The 25134-nt window shown below is 42.0% G+C and overlaps 1 protein-coding gene across 1 annotated transcript in view; it reads right to left on the bottom strand.

Annotated features, from left to right (window-relative positions):
- Nucleotides 1-25134, bottom strand: part of SLC4A7 (solute carrier family 4 member 7) — a 1497737-nt gene that overhangs the window by 253087 nt on the left and 1219516 nt on the right. Inside the window, exon 18 of the mRNA XM_044064760.1 lies at nucleotides 5393-5506. Within this exon, the coding sequence (XP_043920695.1) occupies nucleotides 5393-5506 (114 nt within the window). The remainder of the gene's footprint in view (nucleotides 1-5392; nucleotides 5507-25134) is intronic.

The raw sequence follows: 25134 nt of genomic DNA, 5'->3' as shown, positions 1-25134 counted from the left end.
CTACTCAAGCCCAAACACTCTAGCCCAAAGGTTCCTGGAGTTCATAAACTCAAATGCCATGGAACAACTAGTCACCATCCCCACAAGAGGAGAAAACATACTTGATCTCATCATCACGAACATGGGATCACAATGTTCAACACCGGAAATATACCCCTCACTGGTGAGATCAGATCATAAACTAATCTCGTTGGAGGTCCTCATCCCGCCCCCACCTGAAATAAAAAAGACCACAGTGAAAAACTTCTCAAAAGCCAACTTCACACTTCTAAAAACTAGCGTGGTCTCCTTTAAGGCCCCTGAGCCAGTGGTAAACATTACTCAAACCGCTGAATCACTTACAAATGCCTTCTACCAGCACCTACAGGACTGCATGGATCAGGCAACCCCAAACAAAACTAAGACTCTTTGTACCAAAGGCAAGCGTCCAGTCTGGTGGACCCCAGCCATAAACAAGCTCTACACCAAAAGGAGGAAGCTACTACAAGATAGAGCAAAATCCTTGAAAGGTATGACACCTTTGATCATTATAAGTAAAAAAACTAAGAGCTCTCATAAAATCATCCAAGGCAAATTTTGAGAGAAAAATCGCCAAGGACTCAAAAGACAATCATAAGGCCTTCTTTAGCTATGTTAGAAACCTAGGAGGAAGCTCCCAGATATGCTCAGAATTAGTTCAAAATGATGTGGAGATTACTGAACCTACACACATTGCCAACATACTGGCTGACAGGTTCAGTGCAAACTTCTCCCCCCCCTCCCCCCCCAAAAGGAGAGATATCTATACCAGAGGATTGTAGCCCCCCCAAACATCTCCAACGCCCAGGTGAGAACTGCCCTCTCCAAGGCAAAAAACACAGCATCCATAGGACCGGATGGTGTCCCCGGCTGTGTGCTCCACGAACTCAATGAGGAATTAAACCCGCAGTTAGGACAGCTGTTTAATCTTAGCCTCACCTCAGGATACGTACCCAAGGAGTGGCGCACGGCGACTGTGGTCCCACTTCACAAGGGCGGTGCCTCCACCGACCCTGGTAATTACCGTCCCATTAGCTTGACAAGCCTTATCTGCAAAGCCATGGAGAGGATCATAATGGAACTCATAAATAAAGACATAGGGAACTTGCAGACTTTGGATCTAACCCAGTTTGGCTTTGTCAAAGGCAGATCATGCCTTTTAAACTTGGTTGACTTTTTCGAGACAAGTCACCAAGGCCATTGATGAGGGAAAGGCAGTCCATACAGCCTACCTCGACCTGGCAAAGGCCTTCGACACAATACCCCACTCAGGTATCATCGAAAAACTCATCAGCTTGAATGTAAACCCATACATCACAAGATGGGTTGCAAACTGGCTAAGTGACAGAACCCACAGGGTCAGAGTTGCTGGAGCCATGTCAGACTCAAAGCCTGTCACAAGTGGTGTCCCACAGGGCTCAGTCCTGGGTCCACTCTTGTTCGGCATCTACTTTTCTGAAGTACAAGCAAACACAGGAGGGTTATGGCTGACAAAGTTTGCAGATGCCTGCAAACTGGGCGCCATAGTCGAAAACACATCTGACACAGATATCCTTCAGAAGGGCCTCACAGAAATGGATAACTGGTGCCAGAGCCATGGCCTAAAGTTAAACGCTAAGAAATGCATAGTCATACCCTTCGGGAAAAACAAGGTTACCCCTAGCTACCATATAGGTGGCAATCCACTGAGCACAGAAGAAGTCATCAGGGATCTGGGGACCCAGGTTGACAGTAGCCTTCGCTTGACACTCATGTTGCTAAAGTAGTTAGGAAAACCTTCTACATTGCCCACCTGATCATGAAGGGATTCACATCTAGATCAAGGGAGGTCATCGTCCCCCTGTACTCATCACTCATTAGACCTATGATTGAGTACAATGCCCCATTCGGAATGTATCTGACCCGATACCTGCAGCAGCTGGAAAGGCCCCAAAAGTTCCTCACCAAAAGGATAAAGGGTCTCAAAAATATGTCTTATGCTGCCCGACTGAAAGAACTCCAGCTCTATTCAGTCTCATACCGCTTGCTCAGAGGTGACCTGTGCCTGACATACAAGGCCATATCAAACCCAGATTTGATGAATATGCTTCACCTCAAAAAATCTAGATCCCTCAGAACCACAAGGGCGGGAGACTTAAACCTTGACACGGTTATTAATAGAATGTGCTGGAGGGACAAATTCATCACCCAGAGACTCCCTATGCTGTGGAACAAAATCCCGGTACATGTGAGGCAGAGCACCTCGCTGGCCTTGTTCAAGAGGAATCTTGACCAATGGATGGGAGATCGCAAATATACCCCAGGGATTACTTCAGTGTCACTGCTTGACAGAGGCACAGCAAAATAATAGGCATAGTTTTATTCAAACTAAAGGGGTGGCGAAAGCCACATAACTTTGGGCTAGGTTTATAAATGCCCTTGGGCAGATAGCCTAGTATGAACCTATGAACCTATAAGAAACAAGCCTTTTGGATGGGGATACTGCTTAGATGGGGATGACAGGAAGACCCACTCCAACCCTTGGACTCCAAGAGAAAAGCAAAAGAGAAAGGGGAAATTTGGCCACCCTCAAACATCTAATACTATGGTAGGTTCCTTGCAAGAATCACTGTTGCAATCTTCATTGCACCAGGGAAGATTCAGCAAGCTTATGGCTTTAGAGACATAGGTAGAATCACTGTCCAGGGGCAGACTGCAATATTCTTAGCAACATGGCTATGGCAAAGTCTGCCTTATTGCTGCTGCTGATGTCCAGTTGACAAGGTTTGGAAAATAAGTATATGGAGGACCATATTGCTGCTACAAGGACAGCCTGAGAGCTTACACTCCTGAGAAATGGTAGTCGTGCCCTGGTTGAATAGTATTTTATCTGCCCTACGAGCCCTTTAGTATGAAAAGAATAACAGAATGTAATGCAGTGTGCCAAATAATTCTGTTTTGACAGTGATACCCACCCTTTTTTCCATGTAACAGAAAAATGGCTGGTTAACAGATGTTACGGACTTAGTCCTGCCCAGGTAGCATCTCAGTTGGCCATGGTGTCTAAGGAATGTAGGATTCACTTTCTATTGTGTTTTGGGGATTTACAAAGAAACTGGTAACTGAATATGTTAGGTCTATTCACTGTCACCATGTTGGACATTAGGATAGAGTCTGTATGCAGACTATCCCTGTCTTTATGAAAGACTAGGAAAGGACTGTTGCAAATTATAGCTTGACTCTCCAAAACCCTTCTGGCTGTGGTTATTGTAAGCAGTAATACTGTCTTCTAGGTTACAAATCTGAGAGAGGCAAAAGCTGCTGGCTCAAAGCGGACTTGGGTCATCTTCTCTAGGACAAAACAAAGATTCATTGGTGGAAAAATGTCTTTTCTAGGAGGATTAAGATGGAACACGCTCTTAAACAAAGGCTCACTGGTATCGTAGGCATCAGTGGTGATCTGTAGGAATGGAGGCGGAGATGTCTGAAAGATGTGCCTTCAGAGAAGTGTATGCCAGCCCAGAGGTGAATGGCTCTGGCAGGTATTGCAAGACGCCATTACTGATGTAAGGCGGTTGATTCCTTCTCAGTCACCAAAGGGAACATCTAATTAGTTAGCCAGGATTTCCTTACAGCAGGTTTCCTCATTATATTAAAGTATGTCATCTGAGAAAAAGATGCATAAAGAGTAATAAGGACAAATCAGCAAAACTGCCTGGTAGAGCATTGCTACACTGGGGTGTATCACAGCCCTCTCCATGAAGTCATGAATTCTACATGCTGAAGTAGTGTGTACAGCATGTCCCTCATCAGACCATGCAGTAGGGAAAAAAAAACAATGCCAGTGGGCCAAAAGGGTAATGCCATCTTTGTCGTCTTCTTCTCCTCCATCTTTTGGATTGCCCTGGGAATCATGATGAATTTGAAGGGAAGCATTATGAAACAAGCTCATCCAGTTCTGGGTGGAAACTGCTTACTTTCCAAGCTTCCCTGCAAGGTGTTCTGGAGCAGAACTTCCTTAGCTTTCTGTTACCTGCAGAAGCAAGGAAGTCCATTTATGGAGCACTGCATTTGCATACTAACTGTAGAAAAATGTTCATGTCTTATACAATTTCTTGAGGATCTGTCTCTGACCTGCTCAAATCATTGACCAAAATATTCTGGCCCTGAGGTACATTCCTGAATGCAGATGCACCTTCCACACTTATACTGTTAGCCTGCATAGCAGGTAAGATTGTGTGATTCCATGCTTATGCAACATACAACTGTGGTACTGCCCGTGATCAGATGCAGTACCCCTGGTTTCCATACAGCTTTCTAGGTGGTTACAGCCTAGATCACTGTCACTGACTTCTTCACATTCAAGTTCTTCTTTCTCATGCAGTTGCCCTATACCCCGATGCTGCCAGGGGAGGAATGCTCAGCCACACTTCACCTGAATGAACTTCCAAAGATGAGTTTGAGGTGCATGTGATCAAGATTTGATTGAGGGTTTTTTGCTTGAATAGTACCCCACAACTCATTGGACTTGACTGACCTAACCTGCATGGCACATGGCAGGAAAGGAACAATATGATCTAGTGTTTAACTGTACTGACATCAAGCCCACAACCCCACCCCAAGATGTCACAACAGCATTGCCATGTGTGGCCTTGTCTGAGAAACCATGCTAACAGAAAATTCTTCTCCTGCAAGACTTTAGACCCCATGCCCCAAGATTTGCAAGTCCTCTTTTGCTGACACCAAGACTCTGTGGGGACAGCTTCAACAAATATTTTGCTAGAAAATCCACCTTGTCCTGAAAGAGGAATTTCCTCAGGAAGGTAGATTCAAGCTCTACCTTAAGGAAAAGCCGGAGCATTTAGTAACATTCCCCAGTGTGTCATCATAAATAAGATATGTCAACTAAATATCAACCCGTTTATAGTTTGCTGTACTGCTAACTGGTTACTAAACAGAATACTCAGAGTAAACAATATCCTATCCAAAAGACAAAACATAACTAGCAATGTTACTCGTGGTTCTAACCTTGATCATCTCATCTTTGGCACCTATTAATAAAAACGTAGCCACCTGAACACCACAGTGCTCTCAACGAAAACAAAAGCTTGAATCACCAAGAGCACCATCTAAAAAGTATAATGATAAAGACTGCAAGTTAATTTGAAATGGCTTAGGTATATGTGTAAGCAAACAAATGCACAAATAACTGATTTTTATACACGTTTCAACACGCATACAGTTTTAGGCAAGAAGAAATCACTAAACTTCCTAACAACATATAATGCTACAATATCGTATCAAATAAGAGGGTAAACCACAACTATGTAACCATAAACTTTCCTTTGAAAGGATTCACAAACGTTCATATAACAAAAACAAATAGGAATCCTACCTCAAACTTTTCTGGAACATGAAGTTTAGGAGAAGGAATTCCTAAAAAGTAGTCGATAACAACCATAATCACAATGGTCAGAAACACACCAAAGTCACTGATTGTTGATCGCACCTGGAGAACAAAATAAGCAAGATGTAAATTTTGACTTACAATTTAACTAAAAGAAAGTTACCTACCCAATTAAGAGATCATCTGATTCTCTGATGCCTTTTTTCAGAGAGATTTGAAGTTATGTATGCAACATACCTTTTTAGATTATTGTTTCCTTGTTTCTTCCAGCTTACTCACAAAATAAGTCTTTGGTGTCTCAGATATCACCAATTAATTCAAGTTAATAAACATTTATAAACTCCTAATACCACAACTGAAATATGTACACAAAATCCACTTACAGTCTAGTCAGAATTCTTTAGAATTTCCTAACAGGGAGTTACAGACGCATCAACTTCATCATTACCCTGAGCACAATTAAGATGAAGCAACAGCCTAACAGGTGTCATGCTGTTGTACAAGTTATTCACCATGACAGTAAAAAAAAGTCGGACCTTTTTTCTGCCCCACCCAGTTTCATTATCTAAGGGTTATTATGCCAGCTATTGTATCCATACTCAGTGAGTGTTTTTCTTTTTTTGGGCTAACTGCTGGCTGTAAGGAGGGAACTGACCACTAGGTGACAACCACCTACATACTATACTAGATTTGTTTGTCTCGCATAACAGAATACGTCAGTGAACCATTTTCGAAAGACAAACAACAACAACAACATCATGCTAACAGAAAATCCTTCTCCTGCAAGTCTTTAGCCATCAAAACTAGCAGATTGGTGAACACTGAGATTGGGTAGCATACCTAGGCACCTAGGTAAAAAAATTAAACTTAAAAGCATAAGATAAAGAAATGCAAATATGTTCTGACAATAAAAGCAATTAAAACTGTACAAACAGCAATCTTATCTGTAAGAACAATTCTTTACAGTGATAATAGTCAGCACATTCATAGTCTTTTCCATAAATACTGTAATTTTTTTTCTAAACTTTTACAATTTTTCGTATCCTGAAAACTATGCAGCCTTGACATATACCATTAGAACATTTTTGTTAACCAGATGTAAGCTTTCACATGACAACAATAAATTTCTCTGTGAGTGCATGTTTATTGAGATATTTACAGAAATATGCAAACGTGTTTAATTGTATAATTAGCAATATAAATAATAGTGGATAGCACTCAAAATGTGCAACTTGGTGCAAATATCAAAGACAGTTTTCCTCAACATCTAAAGTATCATCTAATGTTATGCAACAGTTTGTAAGTCACTTATCAATATTTCCAGTATAGTGTGACATAATCTAGCGTCTGCAATTGTCCTTTATATGATACTGGTCATGCTCACCATATACTTCAATAAAATGTAGGGCTCACACTTATGAAAAGATGAACATAAATGTGAATATATATATATATATATATATATATATATATATATATATATATATATATATATATATATATATATATATATATATAAATTAAGTGGCAAAAATTAATTTCTCCAATTCAGGACATCGTACACTAACAATCTTCTTCTCATTTTGTTAATAACTCCTTGCATCTTAACTGTAAGTCACACAGTTAAATAAGTTAAGACACCAAAAAGTTCTGGATGCCATAAGGCAGTATGGATGTGATCTAGAAGTCTGCAAAAAGATGTTATAGGCTTGAGTGAGTTAACAAAAATGAATCATACCGTATGTGATTGCTGACGTCAGTGACATTCAGAATAGGGTGGAACACAATTCCATTTCAAGACCAGGAAGAGTTGACAGCATCACCTCAGAAAAATCTGCTAAGTCAGAACAGCCATTATAGTCCCACTGAACAGTATAGTCTTGGTCTGCCCAATGCGTTTCACTGAAATGGACTGATCTGCTACTGCAGTTCTTTCTGGGGCAGTGGTGGTGGGATCTAGAACATGGCCAATGGCAACCACTTAGAACAGAACCTACTGATCCTTTGTGATGGGTCTCCAAGCTGGTGTGAAACATGAGAACTGTACCCTCAATGGCACTCCGAGATCAAAGTTAAGATTGTGGTGGAGTGGCTAGCACAGTAAGTATCTTGGGTGACTTTAGCAACATTGGAAAGTACAAGACAACATGCTGCTTAAGGGCTTTCCTTGGACATCACATGGTCTGGTTTCTTCATCTCTAGTAGTTATTTTTAAAAGACAAAAGTGCAAGTGGTAGAACGAAGGCTGTAAAGTCCTTCTATAAAGCTGATGGGCTACTTTCACATTATGAAACCACTGATCACATCTTCAGCAGGCTTGCCAAAGAGCATTTCCACCAAAAACTGGGCAATCAGACCATGCTCCTGGGTTGCCCCTGAAAAGGAGCAATTTTTCTAGTGGACTTACCCTGTCAACAAATATGTAATATATAAATAATTAAAAAAAAAAAAGATTAACAATTCTACACTTGAGCTCCTCGTTCACAGAGGACAACCTCCCAAAGACATATGGTAGGCACTTTGGGGACACCGTTATCACTTGGTGTGTGTGTGTGTGTACTGAGCACAAATCAAAAGTAGAGAGGTATGTTTTAAAGCATTCCTTCTTCATCATTTTATACAAAGAGCAACTAGTAAATTTAGAATGCATCAACAGGGAATTATCGGTCTGCCTGCATATCTGCAGCAAATATAATCTGGTATTCTACTAAACACAAGGAATCTGTTCAGTACTTAATGAATGCTGTTGTATCAGAAAAGTACAACTGAACCTTTGCTACTAAAGACGTCTGCAATAAGATACTACATATCTTATGTTTTTTTTATCAAAGTGTGTTTGTTAACTAGATGACAAATCATTAAACATTCTGACAGCGTTATATAAATATTTATGTTGCAGCAGAATGCCTTTCTCTGATTTCTTTTTTTATATTTATATTATATACCTCTGTGCATGCTGCCCATCAAGTCGACTTCAGTGGGTCTTGATCCCCATTCATTCCCTGTACTGTAACAGCTAAATAGAGAGGCTCTCATAGGCAGCCATGTAGGTTGTCTAACCTGTTGTCTGCATTTTGGCAAAGAGGGTATTTATTAGGGCACCAACCTACATCATGGCATAAAGTCTTCAGTGGTTGATGGGAGCACCCATCTCACTTTGGGGAATCCTACACCTTCCACTTGCTTGTGCATGCTTCTACCTACAATCTGCAGGGGCTACTGTCACATTCTTAGGATTGCCAAAGCCCTCACTCCCAGGCCCGGCAACTTTGATGCTGTGCAAGCCTCCATTTACATGTTATCAAATGACCAACATCACAACCACCTCTCCCAGGCAGGGCTAGTCAGCACTAGATGCTCATTTTCATCCTCTCCTGTCCAGTGAGCCTGAAGTTGAACTCCGACTTTCTGGGTTGTAATCAAAGCATTATCACTTGAAGCTACAGAGCTGGCTATTCTTTCTGGTATATGATACTGAACAGTACTATGCTACGAAATTACTGCACAGAGCATTAAGTGTACAGGATAATGATTTATATTACTGCTCAAGTGTTTTATTATATTTTTTTTACTTTCTTGAATAATTTAAGTACAATATGTAATGTTTTCTACGTCTACACAGGTGAAATGTTCTTTGTGATATGCCTTGACTGTATCTGAAAAATGTCCTTCCTGTTATCAGTCCACATATCCAACTGGTGAACATCCCCAAACTAAAATGATCCTTCTAAGACATCCACTGTAACATTAGTGTCTTGATAAATTACCCATGGGTTTTACTCCTCCTCACCCTTTCACACAGCCAGTGATCTAACCTTACAATGGAAAGATGGGGACTGGTGACAACTGCATTTATTAGGTCACACACACTGTGACCCAAGTTCTACAGTGCTAGAAGTACTCTCAAAATATGGAAAAACATCTAGGAAGCAATACCTTTTGACAAAGACATACTGTTTTCAATCTAACAAGTAAAACATTTTCTGTCCTTTTTAGTGAAAGCGATAATTTCAGTCTTACACAGATTAGATGTCGTTTGAAGTTTGTAAAGTCTGATTTAGGTTGGTCAGTGACGACAACGCCTTGTTTTGTGCAAGAAGGAATACTTCTGGCTTTAATAGCTTTGATGCACAGAAGCAGTTATGTTATACTTTCTTGAGCTATATCTATAAATACTTACCAATGAGCTTGTCCAGATAATTTCAGTTAAGCACATCAATAATATCTTAGTAGCTACAGGGACTTCAACCTCCTCTTGTTCATCTAGGAATACTGCATCTGTCAATCCACTGTTAGAAGACTTTTGTTGCACCTGTATGCTTCTTCCTCAGTTTTTACCCTGTTTTGTCAACAAACTTACAGAAAAGACCTGTTGCTGGTTTCTACCCATTGATGAAATTGGTTTCATACATGCATCATGATCCTCCCCTTACAATTACTACGTATTATGCTCTCTTAATGGGTTCTTGGGGCTTTTGTTTCTCACTATTTGCATTTTATTTTTTCTCCTGTGTATTACTTTACTAATGGGAGTTGTTTAGCAATATAGACACACAGTATAATATAGAAGAGATAGACATTGTAATTCCTTGAAATAACTTCTCCTCCTCCTTTATATCTCAAACACAATTATCTATAGTTATGTTAATATACATATATACATACGTGTGTGTATGTGTATATATATATATATATATATATATATATATATATATATATATATATATTCCCTCCTCTATCTATAAAGAGCATGAAGCAATATGAATCTATGCTCTTCACTGCAACTTGCATAATGCACTAATGCTACTTGGCACGGCAGGTAAAACTGGTACCCCAGTCCTCCCTCCTACAAAAAAATTAAAATTGTTTAGGAAATTACTATAACAGTATGTTTGCGTGGATCAGTGCAGACTTCTGCCACAGAAGGCTGAATATCCACCCTGTCTTCCAAAGCTAAGCATCCTTCCCCCTCCAGTCCAGAGATATGTCTGCACCTGTGGGACATTGGCACTTATCCCAGTATAAAGTGAACATCTGCTTGCACCATCTTAAGTTCTTTCTTACACAAGTCCTTCCTAGGGGAATTTCTGCCTGAATCCTGAGCATACTTCTGACTTAGAGCAACATCCTTCACCATGTGCCTTAATGAGAGAAGGCCCAGGAGGGAGAAGAACCTAGAGAAACTGGGCTCCCCCTTGTCTATTCACACCCAAGCCAACTCAAGGCCATGTGAGGGGAAACAGAAGAAAAAAGATTCAAGGAACAGCAGGCTGAGCTATGATCAACAGGCTGATTACAGTTCTCCCCACGTAAAAACAGAAACTTTGGGACACAGCCATCAAAAGCCATTTATTTGGATAATAAATTCAGTTACTGGTTATGCACTACACTGCCGGGATGTCAGCAAAGATGTTATCCACTTACCTTCTCCAGATTTCAGCTAGAAAAGGAGAAGAAAACTCTTTTAGTGAGTAGTGTTGTAGCTGTTCAGCAAAACATTACTCAGGTTTCAGCCTCAGTATAGGAGATGGCTTTCAGTAATTCAGAGGGAAAAAATTAATTACATTCATAGGTATTCAAAAAACATGACACACTGGAGAAATACATACAGTTAAATGACAAAAGGCTGGAAAAGAAGATGCTTTAAGTAGCTATTTGGACGAGCTGATAAAAATGCAGAAATCAGAGGTTAAAATGAAGGAAAAACTGGCTGAATAGGAGACTTCTAATGAACTGTTTCAAAAACAGCAGAGTTAGAAGACAGAGATAGCAGAGCAAACATGAGATTGTCTGCTGTACCAGAGAAACTGTAAGGAACACACTGAATTAATTTTATTTATGAAGAAACAAGCAACTGGACTAGTATGCCACAGAAGGATTTCTTAATTGATAGGGCACATGTGGGCCAGAGCCCAAAAGGTGTGCTGTCAGTGTAAGCAACTTACTTCAGTATATGGCCTAGCTATAATGCAGGCTAACACCAGACTAAATCACTTATACTGAAAGCAAGTCTTTTGGACCCGGATCCTGTGCATATGCTAAAAATTTGGCCATCAGAAAGAAGCCAAGACCTATAGTAGTAAAGATGCAGTCATATAAGGGGGAGATGCTTCTGAATAAACCATGGCAGAAAAGTTCCCACGGAAAATGAATATTCACTCTACACCAAGCATAAGAGAAGCAAGTTTAACCCTGCAATCACAGAACATTGAGAGGGAGGTGTGAGATGCAAAATGCAATATCTAGTTGTCTTCAGCAAATATATGTTTGGATGCAGAACAGGTGACGGAGGAAATAAAGTTTATGCAGCAAAAGTAAGCCAGCAAGGTGAGGGGCCCATTTCTCTGACAAGGGCACAGCCATATATGTAAAACCATTTCCAGTGTTCCAAAGGAAAATGACTAAAATGTGTGCGCGCGGACACACACACACACACACACACACTTATACACAGGAGTACAGTGGGCTTGTGCCAGAGGCTGGTGATGAGTGTTTGAGATAATGAAGAAGTTCAGCAATAAAGTTAAGGTTGGAAATAAACTGATGAGCTGCAAAGTGTCATTACAAAAAGTTTGCATAAGAGAACTATGCTTATGCACAAAAAGGAAAAAAGAAAAAAGACTGGAAGTTTGTGGACTGTATTAAACTGGTTGGATGACTATCATATAATTCCCATTTTGTTCCTAATGTTTAGAAGGACGATGAGGTGATAATGTGAATGTAAGTAAAACATTCTTTGTTTCTTAGCAATATGTGAATCATAATTTTCTTGAAGCACATTGCATGTTACACTGTAAAGTAGCTCTGTATAGAATGTATAGCTACTCTAAATGTGAGGTGGGGGTGTCTTATTAAGTGGATGTTGTTCATGCCAGTGATGTTAAAGTAGGAAAGTACTTTCTTTACTGCAACGTATCTGGGGTCAAAACTAACAAGATAAAGGCTAGATATAAGTTATATAATGTTGTGACCTTGGGCTGCAAGGGAGAAAAGGTGGAAGTGAACAGATCTGATGTGTATTAAATTGCAGTAATTCCCTTGGTGTTATGCATATAGGCAGAAGTCTACACTAAAATAATGTAAAATGACAGCTCATCTCAAACATTGGCCATTCAGTCACCATATTTTGAGACTCACTCTAGAGCGTCCTAACATTTCAAACGGTTTCCTGTGTTTTCAGCACCATTAAACTTAACTTTCATATGTGTAAATTAAGCACACCTGTCTATTTGGGACATCTGCCCACATATGAAGGAGTAATTCCCCTTTTTGGGAAGTGGATATAGTGGTCTGTGCTTGCTGCGAGTTGAAAGGGGTTTGGAGCTAAAAATGAAAACACACATAGTGTTTTGTTTCTTAAGCGCTTTTATTGAAATGAAAAAAATGAGACAAGGGTCCAAACAGGGACAAGAAACTAATTGCATATAAAATCAGTCTGACAAACATTAATGTACATATGTAAGCTATATGTTGGAAACATATTAAAAAAAAACTGTCAAGTAGAATATATAAAAGTAATAGCAACTTGTAATAATGACTGCCTTATTAATCATATCACAAAATGTGAAATTTGCATTGTAGGCATGCACAAGAAGCAAAAAGTACTGAATAATATTAAGAAGTATAGGGTACAAATAGCATCGCTACAGGAGAAATACTCCGATAGAAATGAGCATGTGAATTTGTTGATGAAAGGATTTTACCATAGTTATTCAGCAGGGTATAAGTGACAAAGGAAAAAGGAAATATTAATGTAGATTGCAGGGGGGGGTGCATCCAACAATCTTAGAGAAGGAGGGGAAGACAGCAGTGGTATATCTGTGGTAATAAGGTGTTATTGGCAAAGGAGGAGGATTATACTGGCACATATTTATATCCCACCTAAAACTACTATTAAGGGAGCTTTAGGGAATTATGAGAAACATAACTGGCTTCCAGCAGGGATTATTATTCATCGATGAGGACTGGAACCTGATATGTAACAGATGTATCAGGAGATCTAGAAGGGAAATATAAAAAAGAGGGATTTCTAAAGAAATGAGAATATTTGAAATAGAAAATGTGAAAGTGCTGTCAGGAACCCAGACAGAATGTGCATATCATTCCTCAAGGTACAATAATTGGGTTTGACTGGACAGGAAAGTTACTTCATAGAAGAATGGGTATTTAACTGAAAACTTTGAAATAACTACAATAACCATTTCAGACCATGTTCCAGTAAAGACTACGATAAAGATGCAGTTTGAGCAGGCAAAAATGAGAAAAACTAAACAAAAGAGGAATTTAAGGAATGGAAAGTTGAAACAATTCAAGAGTTGTTAGAAAAGGTACAAATTTCTACAGAACAGATAGCTGAGAAGTGGAGTAAACTGAAAATGGATTTTAAAATATGGTAGAACTATAGCTATATGGGAAGGCAGTAATAGGAATTATTTAGAGGGATTATTGAAGGTTAAAGCATTGCAGACAAACAGGAATGTTAAATAACAAGAAAAGCAGCAATTGTTGAATGCAAAGGGGAAATGAGGGGGTATTTTGGATAATATGCATCAGTTTAGAAACGTTGCTGATAAGCAAGTACTTTTTGATAGATTCTGTGCTCTGGTGTTGCTATTAGCACGACTTAGGCAACAGAATACAAGAAAGAAGTGCTGCCAAGCTTAATGACTAGAAAAATAACCAGAGACCCTACAGAGGTACTACAGATACTTCAAAAAGTCCCTGTAGAGCAAAGGTCTGAGGAAACCAAGAAAAGACATGAAGGCAAATATTTAAGACTTAAATATGCAAATGTTAGAGGAAGATAAGGATCAACGGTTGATAGCTAAAATGGGAGGGGATGAGATAAACATAGTGAAGAATACTCTTAACAGGCAAGCCTCAAGGAACAGATGGTACTCCTGTGGAAGTTTGGAAGTTAGTATGAAAGAAAGTGAGTTCTGGAAGAATTTGTTAAACAATATTTTAAAAGGAGGGGCAGTACCGACATTACATAAGAAACTTGTGGTGGTTGTACTACCCAAAAAGGGCAAAGACCCTTTAAACTGCGCTTCATACAGACCAGTTTAAAATTTTGAACCATGACTATAAATGATCTAAAGAGAAGCAGAAAGAAGACCACATTACTGTTGCTGGGTCTTGATGCAGGTAAGGCATTCAATACAGTTAGCAGTGATTTCATGAGTAGGGCAATAGCTGTATTTATTTTCTTGACAGAATAATGGGGTTAATTAGGAAGTTTTAGGGTCGCAAGCAAGAATCAAGGTGGAAGGGTCCCTGTCTGATCAGTTGTGTCTGAACAAAGGAACCAGGCAGGACTGCCATATGTCCCCTTTGTTATTTACCATATACTTAACTGTCACTGGCAAAGAAAATAAGGGACTCTCAAACTCAAGAGCATAACTAGTATGGGACTCAAAAAATAGCCTTATTTGCAGATATTTTTTATTTGATAAATCCAGGAAAGGATGATTCAGTATTGTGGAACATTTTGATACAGTTTCAAGTTTTTATTTTTCAAAATGTAAAATAAATGAAGATAAAAAAGAAGTTATGTACCTACCATAACATTCCATGTTAGTTGTCTTCTTCTCGCCTTCTTTCTTGCTGGTTGGGGTTCGGAGCCGATCCTCGGCTCCGACTCGGCCATCTTCAAAAGCTCGAGAGCTGCTTACTGGCTCGAGGCCCCCCTATAGCCCATGATGCCTGGCGCTAGATACTCAGATCTCGTTTGGTAAGTCTAACTGCAGACATAATAATTATAGTGGAATCCTATCCTAGAATGGAAGGATCTTACTGGAGAGACTACTAGTCAGAAGGAAATAGCCAGAGAAGACTCAGCCAGTGAAAAATCAAGAAGAACTCTTCTCGGTCCACCAGATAGGGGGATGGAGGGTGGGACGCAAGAAAGAAGGCGAGAAGAAGACAACTAACATGGAACGTTATGGTAGGTACATAACTTCTTTATGTTAAGTTGTCTATTTCGCCCTCATTCTTGCTGGTTGGGACAGCGTCCTTAGCACCTAAAGCCCTGGGTGGCTCATCGGAAGAGACTCTTCAGAACAGTGGAACCAAAATTAGCTCTGCTCCTGGAAACCAAATCCAATTTGTAATGTGAAATAAAGGTACATGGGTTGGCCCATGTAGCCGCAGCACAAATAGATTCCATGGGCAACCTAGCCTGAAAAGCCACCGAAGTAGCTAAAGCTTTGGTGGAGTGACCTTTTGGTTTGACTGGTAATTTTTTATTCCTGAGTTGATATATGAATGTGATGACAGAAGTCAACCACCTGGATAAGGTTACCTTGGAGACCGGAAGACCTTGTTTACCTACTGCATAGGACAGGAAAAGTTGATCTGATTTTCTAATGTCTTTGGTTCTATGCAAATAAAAGCATAGTTGCCTGTGAACATCTAATTGATGCAACGGTTTGCTATCATTATGTCAACGTGCATTTGCACGGCTATGAAGTATTCGAACATCAGATGTTCGAATACTTCATATTACGGCAGGTGACATGAGCGAAGGTTTGCATTGCGAATGAACTGTGCATTCGCAATTCTCACTTTCGGTCATGGGAGGGGATCGCGGTACAGTGCGGTTAGGGAAATGTATCCCTTTCCTCACTGTAGTGCGATCTCGGAGTTGGAATATTAAGTTAGGAGGGGTGTGGGGGGCACAGCCCCCCCACAGGGGGGGTGCAGGGGGCGCAGCCCCCCTGTATAACTGTGTGTTCGGTTAGGTAGGTAGGTGATTATGGGAAGGGTGGGCGTGCTGTGTATCGCCATAAATGTCGCAAGCGACATTTTCGACAATACACCCTTGTTTTCGAGTTTACTATTATTCAAAAATGTTCATTTTCAATGCATAAATTCGAAAATAAAGACATTATTTATTTTTACTTTCGAATTTATGATAGTAAACCGATGCAACTTATATTCAGCCCTATTGGAGTGGTTCGGGAAAAACACAGGAAGGTCTATGGATTGATTCAAGTTACTCTCTGAAGAGACCTTAGGAAGGAAGGAAGGATTAGTCCTAAAAGCAACCCTGTCATTGTGGAACATGAGGTATGGGGGACGGACAGAAAGAGCCTGTAGTTCCGAAACTCTTCTGGCTGAAGTAATAGCTACCAGAAAAAGGGTTTTCCAAGATAAGAACTTCAATGAGCAAGAAGCTGCAGGTTCGAAAGGGGGCAAAATTAAAGAAGCTAAAATCAAATTTAGATCCCACGGTGGTGGAGGATCTCTCACTGGGGGCCTGAGCAGAGAGGTTCCTTTGAGAAAGGGTTTACATAGCTTATGGGACATGATACTGTTTTCCGACAGTCCAATGTGAAAATTTGAAATTGCAGCTAACTGAACTCTAATTGTAGGGGAAGCAGACCCAGCATGGAAGAGCTCTACAAGAAATTCCAAAATGTAGTGCACAGGGGCTGAAAAGGGGTCTATACGTTTTGCCTCTGCCCAGGAAGAAAAACGTTTCCACTTACTAGCGTAAGTTTTTCTGGTTGTAGACTTGTGTGATGATAAAAGGATTTCACGCACAGAGGGGGAGATATCTGGGAGCCTGGCTAAGGTTGGAAGTTGAGCAACCAAGCCGTGAGCTGGAGAGAGTGTAGGAATTGGTGCAGCCTGCCAGATTGATGAATCAGGAGGTCTGGAGCTAGGTCCAGAATCAAAGGCTGCTCGAGAAGATGGCGATGCAGGAACGTAAACCATATTTGTCGAGGCCAGTAAGGAGCAATGAGGATAATTTTGCAACCCAAAATGGTAGCTTTCTGAATTAGCTTCGGGATGAGGGGAAAAGGCGGGAATGCATAAAGAAGTCCCTGAGGCCAATGGTGGACTAGAGCGTCTCTGGGGGAGTGTCCGGGAAGTAGAAGGAGAGAGAAGAAATTGCTGCACTTGCTGTTGAAGGGAGTTGTAAACAGGTCGCAGCAAGGCTGGCCCCATTTGCGGAAGATTTGGTCCGCAGCTACCTGGTTCAGAGACCACTCGTGAGGCATGAGAATTTCTCTGCTCAGTCTGTCTGCTATGACGTTGGACCTCCCAGGGATGTGCATTGCCGTCAGAAACCGTTGAGAAGAGATCACCCACTGCCAGAGTCTGAGTGCTTCTCGACATATGGGGTAGGACCTGGTTCCGCTCTGCTTGTTGATGTACCACACTACAGACATATTGTCCATTTGAATTGCAATAGTACCAGTAGGAAGAGATTCCTGAAGAGCCTGCAACGCTAAGAGCACGGCTCTCATCTCCAAGGCATTTATGTGCAGATGATACTCGTGAGGTTGCCAGGTGCCTTGGACTGTTCTGCCTTGATAATGCCCCCCCACCCGATCAGGGAGGCGTCCGGGGTCACCGTAGCCACTGGAGGGGGGGAGGAACAAATGGTCTGCCGTGGAGCACTGATGCGGAGACCATCCACCAAGCAAGGTGCTTCTTGCATGCTTGAGTGATCATAATCGTGTAAGACATGGGAAGTTGCTGGAAGGACCATTGGGTGAAAAGAAGCCACTGGAGAATCCTCATGTAAAAACGAGCTAGAGGGACAAGTACGATCACTGCTGCCATGAGACCCAGAGTTTGGAGGACAAACCTAGCTTGAATTCTTTTGCATGCTAATAAAACCTTGACATGCTGACGAATCACTAACACCCTGTCTGGTGGGAGGTTCGCTAACATGTCTTTGGTATTTAAATTTGTGCCTATAAAGGTGATAGACTGACAGGGCGACAATGCAGACTTTTCAAAATTTATTGTGAAACCTGGCCTGGAGCAAGTGTCCATAGTACAGTCTCTGGCTCGCAGAAGGTGATGTCTGGTGGTAGCAGTGAGGAGCCAGTCGTCGAAATATGGAAACACCTGGAATCTTTGCCGTCTCAGGTGAGCAGCAACTACCGCCATACATTTGATAAACACCCTGGGGGCTGTGGTGAGACCAAAGGGCAGAGCTCTGAACTGATAATGGCTGGCTCCCAGCTGGAAGCAAAGGAATCTTCTGGAGCATCTGTCCATTTTGATGTGGTAGTACGCATCCTGAAGATCTATGGAGCACATCCAATTGTCCTGACCCAGGAAGAGTAAAATGGACTGAAGCGTGACCATCCGGAACTTCGTTCTTTGTACAGACTTGTTTAGTCTGCTGAGATCCAAAATGGATCTCCAGTCCCCTGTCTTTTTTGGTACCAAAAAGAACCTTGAGTAAATTCTGGATCCTTGTTGGTCTGCTGGGACTTGCTGGATGGCCCTTTTTCTTAGCAGTTTTGAGACTTCTTGCACTGCTTTGTCCCTTAGATTGGGTGGAACGTCTGGAAGGGACTTGTTTGACCTCAAGGGGTGCAAACAAAGGGAATTCTGTAGCCTCCAGATATGACGGACTGTACCCATTTGTCTTGTGTTATGTCTTGCCAGGCTCTTGGGTACAGAGATAATCTTCCCCTGACTGCCTCCAGAGGTGGGCTGCCGGGCAACCCTTCAGGGATGCTGGAAGGGCTTCTCAGAGAAAGATTCGCTGCTGCCCTGATTTTGTGGACCCCGTCTGCCACGAGGGCGGCGTCTGTTATTGTTCCCTCCTCTGCCCCTGGATGGGAACTCAACACGTGTGTCTGGCAAGGCTCCCTGGGATTTCCGGAACCACATTTTCCCACTCTTTTGACCTTTAGGATATGGTCTGGAAGGAGTGGAAAAACGTACTCCTACGGCAGAGAGAGTCTTGCCTTTCTGCTCACACCTGGTAAGGGTATCTTTCACCTGTGATCCAAAAAGAGAGGAACCATCAAAGGGGGTGTTGGTGAAAGACGCTTTGAAAGGTTCCGCAAAGTTACATAGCCACATCCAAGCATGCCTCCTTAGGGCCACGCCTGTGCCTGCGGCTCTACTCGCACCATCAGCTGCATACGAAATGAGCCTCATGGAGGAATTTACCACTGAATTAAGAGTCGCCAGCTGAGAGGCTGCCTTAGCCTGGGCCCCCTCAGCTGATGGATCTTGGAGGGTATCTCCAAGCTCTTTCAGGAGATCCCTCTGAAGACGGGTAAAGTGGCACAGGTAATTCAGGGACCGCATGGAAAAGGTCACTGAAGAGAACATCCGCTTCCCATATCTGTCCATCATCCTAGACTCCTTGTTAGGAGGATGGACAGATAAAGTTTCAGCCAACTTCTTCTTTGTGGCCGCCGCTACCACCATGGCATCAACTGGGACACCTTTGGTCAAGAACTGTTTGTCCTGCGGTGAAGTAATAAATTTGGCAGGTCTTCTAGGGGTCGGTTCCACTGTACGTGGAGCCGTCCATGCCTTCTGAGCCACCACAGACATCAGTGGGTCGAAAGACGGAGACACCCAGGAGGTGGAAGGTTGGGATCCAAACGCGTCCAGGAATACCGACTCATCCTCGGAAGGGCTTATGGTAGTCCAGTTCCTCCTCTGCCTAAGCATCTCAAGGATGTCTGAGAAGGAGACAACTTCAGACGGGGATCTTGGGGACCCTTCTGACTCCTCTAAGTCAGTATCCGATGTGACAGACTCGGGGGAGTCCACATGCTTCCTCTTGCATTTCCTCTTGGAAGGTGGCTCCTCTGAATGATCAGGGGAGGCCTCGGAAGAGGAGGATACACCCAAAGAGGTGTCCTGGAGCACTGGATCCCCACGTTTGGGATCTGGAAAAGGGGCAGAGGCTGACACAGGTACCCTATGTGGGGGAGCCGATGGGGTCGATCGTGGGACTGGCTCAGGGGCCAGTACACTCCTCATCACCTCAAAGGCGTCCCTGCCTGGACACAGAGAGGGCTCCCGCTCCGAAGAAACAAGAAGTCCTCCCCGCACCGAGGGGGACGGCTCCAAGGCAGATGTGGGAGCCGAGCTCACCTGAGCCGAAGCACCGAGGGGGAGAGTGAGGTTGGACAAGGGTCCGATGCCACTCGCCCCCTCGGAGCCAACGTGGGAGTCTTGGCCCAAGATCCTTCCAGTGAAGGTACCATGGAAGGAATCGGAGCAGACGACGGAACCGAAAGAGAGGGTATTGGCACTGACGGTTCCACAACTCGAACCGCAACGAACTCCGGCTCCGAGCTCATAGGATGAGTCGAAGGAGGAATATCTATAGCTGTGGATGGAGCAGACTCCTGATGAGGACCGCTGGACAACATTTTGGCTAGGGCCTGCGATTTTAAGAGCCTATTGACCACTCTTTCCAAGTCATGGTCCGAAAGTCTAGAGGATCGAGAAGAGTGGGATGAGCGATGACTACGCTCCGATTGGAGCAGGGGCAATTTCGGAGCCGAACGTATCGACTCCAAGGAAGGAGACCTGGATCTTTTCCGATTCTCAGCCGGCTCCGAAGAACGTGTCGGAGCCGACTGGGAGGGAGGGACATCAGTTCCAGCCGGAGCAGATATAGACCGTGTGGCTTCACCCAACGGCGGCTCCAAACTGGGAGCCAGCGGTTTAGGTGGCCTGGAAGATTTCACAGGCTGAGCCTTCGCCGGTGAATCTTGAGGTTTAAGGAAACCCCTCAGAATCAATTTATTTTTGCGCTCCTGCAGGACTCTTGGACTGAAAGCATGGCAGATGGAACAAGAGTCCTGCAGTTGCACGGCACCCAGACAATAAACACAAGAAGTGTGACCATCTGTCAGAGACATCTTCTGACAGCATGAGTCTCACTTCTTAAATCCGGACGGTTTAGGATCCTTGGTCATCCTGGAGGAAAACCAAGGACAAGAACACACACAGAAAGGTTAAAGTAACCAAACAGTAAAATTTTACACACTACAGTTACCACAACCAACTCCAAGCACTATTACAATAAAAACTAAAGATAACTATCACTAAACACTAACAGTGATTAATAAAGGAACAATTTTTTTTTTTAGAAGGAGATAGAGAGAAAGGTTAACCTCGAACTTAAACGGAAAAACCTTCCTGAGGAAAGGGAGAGAAGGGGGGAGGGGAACTCTAACTTAAACGAGTTTCTTGGGGAAAGTAAACGGAGTCTAGAAAGGAAACTAGCTACAATACAACAGTCTAATCTAACGACTAATTTTACACTAAAAACTAAAGTTTTGACAAGAAAAATACAATAATAATAATAAAGTTTTATACGACCTGAGCCAGTAGAACAACCTCGCAGCAGAAGCGGCAAACGAGATCTGGGTATCTAGCGCCAGGCATCATGGGATATAGGGGGGCCGAGAGCCAGTAAGCAGCTCTCGAGCTTTTGAAGATGGCCGAGTCGGAGCCAAGGATCAGCTCCAAACCCCAACCAGCAAGAATGAAGGCGAGATAGACAACTTAACATCAAAGATTATAGCAGCAAACTACGTTCCCTCGCAAACTGGTTCAGCAATACCCATATTTATGGTGACATAAGATGAAGTACTTATGTGAAAGTATTACAAAAATATTTTATTATGGCAGCTATAAGGGTATGTGCGAAAAGGTTAAACAAAAATATTTTATTATGGCAGCTATAAGGGTATGTGAGAAAAGGTTAAACAAAAGATAATACAAAAATTGAGAAGATGCAAGTTCTTGACAATGGATATGGACAGTAAGGTACAAGCAGTGAAAATGTGTTTAGTTCCTTTAGTATTATATACAGGTCAGGCATAATTTTATCAACCAGAGGAGAAGCTGTGGACCATAACTAGTAAAGAACTGAAGGAAGGAATTTACTTTGGAGGTGAAAAGTGCAATAGTTAAGTGGTATAAATTATTTCTCACCACAGAACAAATGGTTTAAAATTACCAGATTTGAAAGGATACTTAAGAGCTACAAAGTTAAGGCTCACATACATAACTGGAGCAGAAGATTACAAATCAAAAGAGAAAAATTATGTTGAAAAGGGGGAAGGATGTTCAGGAAATGAGGAGGATTTTGGCTGCCGGGTCTTAAGAACAACAACCACCATACAGGAAATTATTTTTACAAAGTAGCAGGAAGCATTTTGAGAACTAAGCCAGTACAGAAATACAGAAAGGAGATTTTAAATAATGGGGATGAGTGCAAGTAGGTGCATAGAAAATAAAAAACAGGGAACTAGAATTTACTGAAAAAAATCAGCAAAGTGGCAAACATATTTCGAGCAAATTACTAGTAGGGAAAATCCAAGTGGGATGAGGCCAAGTAGATGTTTGGGCTGAGGGTTGGAGACTGCCTTCCTGTCAGACATTGACAACAGACATTAAGCAAACAGAAAATGATAAGTAAGTGTGTCTTAAATGAAAAGATCAACTCTGCTTGAGTTTACAGTTGCATCTACAACAGAAGCTGTGATTACAAAATGGATAATTAGTAGGGCATATAAAATAAGGCATGCTAACTATAAGACTCAATCAGAAAAGGTTAGAAAACACTGGTAAATGAGAACAGAAAGGCAATATACAAAGGAACAATGAGAAGATATTATATGGCTCCCAACTATGCAATGAAATTTAGAAGATTTAGTGTTTTTGCAAGGATGTTTTTGCATATGCATTTTTCATCCCCAAATTAGACTTCTGAGAATGTTTCCACTGGTAGACAGGAATTGTTGGAGGTATACTGGGAAAGACAGAGGTTCTTGGCAATTTTTTTTTTTTGGAAATGTGAAAATCTGGTAGATTTTAAAATTTTTTTTAGGATACTTTGCCAGAAATGTTAGGTCAGCAAATTATTAACTAAGAAAATAATTCTTTCTCATTGGGAGATAGAAACTGAATTGCCTATACACTCCTACACCATATCACACAGACTGCAGACCTCTTTACTCCACAGGATGGGTTTTACCCACACCACAGTACCTTCACCTACCTCTTTAATCTCACTGATACTATTAACACAAGCAGAAATGATAGTAAACTTGTATCTGATCTTTCTTGAACTTTTGACACCGTCTCCCACCCTACACACTAAGCAAACCTATGCAATCTAGGCCTTGACAATTCCCATCTATTCTTGTTTTCTAGTCAATTCTCTTAACAGACCCCGGGCGGTAAACTGTCTCACTGACATCTCATCCTTTTTTCCTACTGCATTTGAGGTCCCACAAGAATGCATACTGGGACCTATCCTGTTCAATATCTTTGCTAATCACCATGATCTAGCCAGTAAAAATGCTACCTTAGTACAGTATGTAGATGATTCCACCATCATCTGTTGAGCAAACAACCTTGATTTCCTATAAAACTGGCCCAGGAATCCTTCACTTCTATACAAAACTGGCTAACTACCTCCCAACCATTCCAAAACCCTAACAGAACTAATTCTCTTCACTCCCAAGCACTTCACAGTAAGGAACGCTTCCTTCACTATTACCTTTTTCAACAATATCAAAATAGAACTTGTCACAAAAAAACAATCTACTAGGAGTTTACATAGACAAAGACCTAAAATTTGACTTCCACTTAACATTCAGTGGAAAAAACACACTAAAAACTAACTTCTCTATAGAGCAAAACTCTATTTATCTAACACTGCAAGATATTGTATCTTCAGTACCCTTATACTTACTACTCTCCTCTATTCAGCACCAGTACTGACAAACATCCAACTCACTCAACTAAACAAACTTGAGCAGTACTACAACAAAGTCGGAAAATTTGCAATCCACCTCACCCTTAGAGATCATCACTGTGTGGCTCTCAGAGACCTCCAGTGACTTGAAGTACGTCACCAACTCACATTAGTCCCAACTCCCTATTATCCACAATCTAATAAACAAACCAGTGACTGTCCATCTCTAGCCAACTTTGCATAACCATACTACCCATTCAGAAGCTTGTGCTCTTCTGACAAAGACCTTCTACATATATGAAAACTTAACTCTGCAGGCTGTTCCCTCTACTTCCATTAAGTGTCAGAAAACAGTTGTACAAGCAAACTTACCATAAGAGTAGCTGTTCAAATGATCACTGCTGCCATAGTCTTTGCTATATAGGTTACATCCTGCCAAGGGTATAAAAGACAGGCAGCTTCTAAAGCTTCAGGGCACCTTCCATATGCCCTCTGTCATGCAGCATGAGCCAAGCTGTGGGTGTGAAGCCCTTCACAGCTTTCCTGCCAAGACAGGGAGAGAAGGTAGTCTGAACCCTGAGAGAACAAGGCAAGGAATAACAAAAAATAAATCTCCAAACCCTGGCATAAAAGCAGATACACACACACACACACACACACACACACACACACACACACACACACACACACACACACGAGGGATGAATGGAGGGAGCAGCTACTCCAGCACTTTTTTGTTGTTGTTTCTTTCGGCTTTTCCCAGTTAGGGGTCGCCACAGCGGAACTCCGGTCCGCTAATGATTGGCAGTTGATTTTTACGTGCTGAGTTGCCAGCCCTAGCGCACAACCTTCAATGAAGGTACGCCCATTCATGCATGTGTCCACACAGAAGACACTCTAGCTGAGAGTTGAACCGGACAGCGTCTTACTGTGAGGCGACAGCGCTACTGCAGCAGCACCACTGCGGATATCTTCATTCAAAAATCTACTGTTATGGTAAGTCTGCTTATGCAGCTGTATTATGTGCAGCATATTGATCACTGCTGCAGTAGCCTTAGCTACATGGGTAGATTACCTTAGCTAACAACATCTGGGAGGTGGCAGGAGAAGAGTTCAGAAACTCCTGTTGAATGGTCCTAGCAAAGCCCAATCTGGACCTAGAAAAAGAATCAAGTTTATAGTGCTTTGTAAAAGTATGTACAGAGGACCAAGTAGCAGCTTCTAGAATTCT

Source organism: Protopterus annectens, chromosome 3.part0 (genome assembly GCF_019279795.1).
Source record: "Protopterus annectens isolate FY-2018-M chromosome 3.part0, PAN1.0, whole genome shotgun sequence".
NCBI classification, from domain to species: Eukaryota; Metazoa; Chordata; order Ceratodontiformes; family Protopteridae; genus Protopterus; species Protopterus annectens.
This window is presented reverse-complemented; position numbering and strand designations above follow the sequence as displayed.